The sequence below is a fragment of the Buceros rhinoceros genome, unplaced genomic scaffold (genome assembly GCF_000710305.1).
Source record: "Buceros rhinoceros silvestris isolate BGI_N320 unplaced genomic scaffold, ASM71030v1 scaffold25459, whole genome shotgun sequence".
Taxonomy (NCBI): Eukaryota; Metazoa; Chordata; class Aves; order Bucerotiformes; family Bucerotidae; genus Buceros; species Buceros rhinoceros.
In genome coordinates, this window is record NW_010430114.1 from 1 (window position 1) to 6,420 (window position 6,420).

The 6,420-nt window shown below is 46.8% G+C and overlaps 1 protein-coding gene across 1 annotated transcript; it reads left to right on the forward strand.

Moving 5' to 3' along the window:
* Window positions 1–131: 131 nt before the first annotated feature.
* Window positions 132–3,331, forward strand: LOC104499415 (solute carrier family 2, facilitated glucose transporter member 3; the record flags this gene model as incomplete). Its single annotated transcript, XM_010142920.1, has 6 exons — window positions 132–294; window positions 959–1,146; window positions 1,522–1,626; window positions 2,036–2,137; window positions 2,404–2,607; window positions 3,116–3,331. Coding segments are annotated over 6 exons (978 nt in total), but the record flags the coding sequence as incomplete, so codon positions are not given.
* Between the last annotated feature and the right edge of the window lie 3,089 nt (window positions 3,332–6,420).

The following is a 6,420-nucleotide window of genomic DNA, read 5'->3' on the forward strand; positions in this document are numbered from 1 at the left end:
GGCTGGGGGAGGGTGAGGTGGGGACACGCTTGCCATCCTGGTATGGTATGTGGTCCTGTCGTACTCACAGGTGTGGGGGTGAGGAATGGGAATATTTAAATCACTCTGTTTCTCTCCTATTTTTGGTGTAGATCTTTGGCCTGGAGTCAATCATGGGGACTGAAACGCTTTGGCCACTGCTTTTGGGGTTCACAATCCTCCCAGCAATCCTGCAGTGTGTGGCTCTTTTTTTCTGCCCTGAGAGCCCTCGTTTCCTATTGATCAACAAGAGGGAGGAAGAGAAAGCACGAGGAGGTAATAACTCAACCCTGAAGGGGCAGGGCTGTATTCTGGCTCCTAGCCTACACCAAACTTGAGTAGGAGGCTGGGACTGATACTGGAGCCTGTGGTGGATCAGGGTGTGAGTCCTGGAAGGCACCAGGCTTACCCTTTCTGACCATTAGGTTGTGCCAGTGCCAGGAACTGTGAGAAGCCTGGCATCCCAACAGAGACTCCAGGTGGGATTAAGACGTAAGGAGTGGCACCTGGCCTGGTGGGATGCAGCAGGCCAGCTGCTGCAGCTCTGTCTGCTTCTCCTGAGAGGCAGAAAATAGGCTAACATTTAACAAGGAGCTTGGAGGGCGTTTCCCTCCCCTACTACAGGGGGCTGGAGTCAGCCGTGGCAAGTGTGTGAATATAAGTTTGGGGATCAAGCAGTGTGAGCTTGATCAAGCTCCTGGGCCTGGTTTCTATGCTGATCACAGCACCCTCCCCTCGGGGCTGAAAAGATGAGCAAGGCTGCATGTAGAGGCTCGGTCTTTCCCATGCAACAGGCCCAAACACTCACCGGCAGGTGCTTCAGTCTTCCCAATACGCCTTCCCTGAGATAGCAGCATGGGGAGGGGACCGTACTGGCTGTGGGTGTACCTGTGTGTGTACTGTCAGGGTATACCTGACATTCTTGGATTCTTCCCTCTAGTTCTTCAGAAGCTCCGTGGTACACAAGACGTGTCTCAAGACATCGTGGAAATGCAAGAAGAGAGTGCTAAAATGTCCCAGGAAAAGAAAGTAAATGTGATAGAGCTCTTCCGTTCTCCAAACTACCGTCAAGCCATTATCATTGCCATCGTACTGCAGCTCTCCCAGCAGCTCTCGGGCATCAATGCTGTAAGTTCTCTTACCTTCCTGTCCCATCTGCTGAGCCTCTTTTCTCTGGCTGCACTCGTACTTGCCACTAACGTTGAGAGACCTGTGATTCTAAAAGCCTGTGCCTTGACTGGAGGTCCCTGTTTTGTGGTAGTGCAGAGATTGCTAAAATGGCAGGTGGAGCTTGTATTGGCTTTGACTTCCCCCATGCACTGTGGCAAGACATTGCAGCCTTGCACCGAGTGAATGGACCTTGATTGGAAGCGTGCTCTTTTATACTGTTGGGTGCTTCTTAGAAGTGCTCTGTTGGGCCTGCAAGCTGTTAGGCAGACAAGGAGGGACATGCTCTCAAACACTGGGGTCATGACTATGTCCAACTTCTGCTTCTATTCCCAGGTATTCTATTATTCTACAGGGATTTTTGAAAGAGCTGGTATCACACAGCCGGTGTATGCCACTATTGGAGCTGGCGTGGTAAACACCGTCTTCACTGTTGTCTCGGTAAGTGGAGCAGGGTCTTAAGGTGAGAGGTAACTTGTCTGCCTGGGCTTTTGGGAGCTGTGACTGAAGACAAGTGGCCAGGCTCAGGCAAAGCATTGGGCTAGGCAGTGGCCCGTGAGAAAAGAATTGAAAGCATTGTGGGAAGAGAGGAGGAAAGAAACTGGTATTGTTATCCTTTTAGAACAAAAGGAGGGTGAAAAGGAGTGCATAGGGGAAAATGATGAGAGAAGGCAGTAGCCAGAACCAGAAGGGAAACAGTTCTGCCAAGGTGACCTGCACCGAGATCACCGCTGGCATTGAGACCTGCAGACAGATGAGAGAAAGGTGCAGGGCACACTGAGCACGGGAGGCTCTTCTGTTCTTGCTGCCAAAAGTCATGGATTTTTTTCTCCCTCTTCTATGTTTCCAGCTGTTCCTGGTGGAGCGTGCAGGGCGTAGGACCCTCCATTTAGTTGGTTTGGGTGGCATGGCTGTGTGTGCTGTTCTCATGACCATCGCTTTAGCTCTTAAGGTGAGTAATTAGGGTTCTTGTTCATGCTGACCTCAGCGAGGGACCTGTAAGACTGTGTGTATATATACATCTGCTGTACCCTGTGGTTCTGCCTTGTGGGCAGGTACAGCTGGGGCTAGAGCAAAGTGTGGTGGAGATAGTGACTTCCTAACGGTGGAAACTGTGCCATGGTGTTCACAGCGCAGCTGGCAGAGCTGTGGCACTGAAGATGGTATTGTGTCCTGTTTGCCTCAAACTACAGCTGGTCACGTTTTGTTCCCTTGCAGGATTCTGTGGAATGGATCAGGTACATCAGCATTGCTGCCACTTTTGGCTTTGTGGCTCTCTTTGAGATCGGCCCTGGCCCTATCCCGTGGTTCATTGTGGCAGAACTCTTCAGCCAGGGCCCACGGCCTGCAGCCATGGCAGTGGCTGGTTGTTCCAACTGGACTTCTAACTTCCTTGTGGGAATGCTCTTCCCCTATGCAGAGGTAAGGACCCAGTTTGCAAAGCACTAGCGCTGCAGCATTGGAATAGATGTCCAGAGTGGTTGCAGAATCTCAGTCCTTAGACTCCAGAACATACCCACATGACCCTTAACAACCTGATCTCTCCTTGACGCTGTCCCTGCTTTGAGCAGGGGGCTGGTCAGTCTTGTAGAGGTCCCCGATTCTGTGTTTTAAAGGTTAAGAGTGGTGTGGCTCACCTTAGATTCTGCTTTCTTAACTGCTTGTAACTTACAAATAGTTGGAAGAGGCATCTTGAATTAACACATCAAGCTTTTCCCTTTAATAGCCTCAATTTTGGTCACACCCAGTAACATTAAAGCATTTCAGAAGCCCACAGGAACCTCATTTAATTTTAAAAAATCCTCTGTTGAGGAAATAGGGTGTTGTTGGAGAAAGGTGTTAGAATTTTGACCTGTCAACAGCAAATGACCTTGCATTTAGGTTTATGAGCTTTTCCGATTAAAACCTTCTGGTTTTTTTCTCCCTGCAGAAACTGTGTGGCCCCTATGTCTTCCTCATCTTCTTTGCTTTCCTGGTTATCTTCTTTATCTTCACGTTCTTCAAAGTGCCGGAGACCAAGGGCAGGACTTTTGAAGACATCTCCAGGGGCTTTGAAGGACGAGCAGAAGACAGCTCCTCATCGCGTGTAGAGAAGAACCCCATGGTGGAGCTGAACAGCATACAACCTGACAAAGAAGTTGCCTGAGATTCATGACATACCCCTTCTTTGACTCTTACTTGCATAAAGAGTCATTAAAGGAATGAGCAAAGAATACCGTGAGAACTGGGACTTTTTTTTCCCCCCTCAGTTGCTGCTATTTTCTTCTCCCCCACATACTCACCCATTCTGCCAGGCTTACCAGCATTAGGCAAATATGATGTGGGTGATCCCATCTTACAGTACTGGAAGGCAACTGGCAACTGCAAAAATAATCTCATCTTCCCTGTCAGAAACATCCAGAGAACAGAGAAGAGCTGGCAATGGTTTTGCTTTTCTCACTTGTAATTGCTGTTTGGGGTTAACATACTTATGCACACAGTGCCCGTTGCGTATTTGAATCTAATAACTATTTTTGTAGTGAGTTGAAGTGACCTGCTAAACAAGTCCCCGGCCCTTTGAGTCTACTCTGTGTGCGTGTTACACTGGAATTTAACGAGCATACCAAAAAAAAGCCATCTCTTTGCTTTTTTCTATCCAGTGTGCACTTTTTTCAGCCTCAGGAAAAAGGGGACCAAGTTACATGCATATTTTTTCCTGCTGTTTTATTTTTTCTATAGACAGACTGAAAGCATAGTTTTACTTAAGTTTATTTATTTGTATGTCACTTTGTAAATATTTATTTTTTTAATGGTGTACAAAAGTGTACAGACAATGAAATTGCAGATGTTTAAGAGAAATAGCTATTCTAACAAAAGCTGCCGTAGACTTGAGGTGCAATAAGACTGTAAAGGAGAACTATGGTACTATGGATGGTATGTACAACAGAGCCAAGTATGCACATCACCTCTTCAGTTATTTGTGCCCTCTGGAAAGAAATTCAAAGAGTTGTTTACTAGTGGCGAGGTATATTTTTGTGTCCACCAAAATATCTATTTGGGATTTTTTGTGTGGCGTTTTAAAATATTGTTTCGAAGTGTTCACTGGAAGGTGTGGTATTGCAGCAAATGGGTGGTGGTATGTTTTCAGTCATGGTTAAGGATTGTATGGGATGACTGAGGGTGGTGATTGCAAACCAGAAGGTTACTTCTCCTGCCTTCTCTTTATTTTTTTTGGCTTCTCTGCTGTATTCTAGTGGGTCGTAAAGTCTGAAATTTGCAGATTGTTGCTTAAAGGTGAGTGAGGATAAGTATTTTCCAAAGTTGTTTTTTCTCAGTAATTGTTCTTAGAAATATTAGGCAGGTGTGTAGCATGACCCTTCTGGACACAGGTGTGTAGTCAGTTATGGCATGTGTAAGCTCAAAGGTAGAGGTGCAGGACTGGAGACCAGAGCTACTGGAACTCGCCAGCTTTGCAGCGTGAAAGGTCTGTAGTGCTCAGTGCACTGGTTCCTTGCAGGCCAAATGTGGTTTTTTGCCCCTTGTGTCCTCTGTGAAAGGTCCGTGATGCTCCCGGCGTGCAGCGTGCTGTGTGGACGTGTGCAGCTCTGTCATAGTGCCTCTGTTAAAAGGGATACGGCAGGCACACTTGTCCATCAGTAAGTATTGTTCTCCCCGCTTGTCATAGCGCTAGTCCATCCAGAGTATGTATAGACCTGCCCTTGCTGCAAAGCTAGCACGGTTCCGTTCAGGAAGGCAGAAAGTAGCACGTCCGGGTGGGAGCTCTTCTTCACTGACTGCAGCACCCTGTTGAGATCCAGGCCTGGGTCTCTCCAGTCCTGCACAAGCTATCTAAAGGTAGAACAGAGGCAGGTCCAGTTTAAGTTCCTGCTATATAAGATCTGCATTTTTGGACCTGATCAAACTCAGGTCGACCTGCAAACTCATGCTAGAGTTCATAGCTTGCCATCCTAGAATAGAGGCAAGCCCACAGATTCCAAGGTGGGTGAAAGGAGGAAGGGCAGGAATGGCAGCAAATTTATTGTAGCGTGGATAGCCTAAGCTTTCTTGACAACGCATTGCTTCGCAGTGGGTCAGAAGTTCCCACTGATGTATATTTGGGGGCGTGCATCTGGCATTTCCAGTACTAGAGTGACGACATTTTCTACCTTCCCCAATGAGAAACGGTTGCAAAGATCTGTAAAATTTGCTGCTGTGAAATACTTCCTGTGACTTGTTTTGAAATACTCCAGCTTTGCACAATGCAGTCCTCAGTTTTCTCTAGCTTTGTATCAGGCTTCCATGCCAGATATTTATTCTCAGAAGTATTATATATGACTTCTTCCCCAACTTGAACTTAATTTTGGCTCAGTCATACAGATTTATGTGCTCTTCCTTTGACCCTTCAGCACATCCAGACGTGGCATTTCTTTATGGGTGTCTGTACGTTAGGAAATTCACCTGCAGCTGTGCATAAGAGCATTCTGTACTTTGCATCCGAGATGTGTGTGTGGCTTGGACCGAAACGTTGTAGGTCTTTCTCACAAGGTATCTCTCTGTTATTTTCTTTTTCTGTAAAAGCGTTGTGAATATTTTGGATGGGTTTTATAAGCTTATTAATGTGGTTGTTTCTCGTTTTTAAAATAAACTATAGAACAAAGTATCTGGTTTGGATTTTGCCCTTGCCCTGTAATTCTACTTCTTGCTCCTTTATCACAGCCTGGGACATTCCCAGACAATGTCCCCAACTTGTGCACTGCAAACTTTCTGGCTAGACCAGCACCCTGGGTTTGCTGTTTAATTCTAGTGGAAATGCCCATTTCTCTCAGCCTCCATACATAAATAAATTCCCTTCTATTACTCCGTAGTTTTTAAACTAAAAAGATGTGCTGCTCTGGATTTATTTGCCCAGGTCCTTCCCTGGTATTTCTCAGTTACAGGAGAGGGGAGGGAAATGGCTGGAGGTTAGGAATCCTGCCAGGAACCAAAACACTTGAGACTTCTGCCACTGCCCTCTTCTGAGAATGAGCCTCAACTTCTCTGCCACAAAGGTGAAGAGGAAGCCCTTCACCCTGCAAACAGCGCTTTTTCCTCCCTCTGGCAAGGTAGTGACCTTAAACATCCTCTTCAGAAACCTTGTCTGTATACACTTGGTACTGGGTGCCTGAAAGGAGCAGGGTGGTGAAGAAGAAATTCCAGTGCCTGGAGGGAGACTAGTCCCCAGGAACTACTCCTTTCCCCAGGGGCTGTGGCATTCCT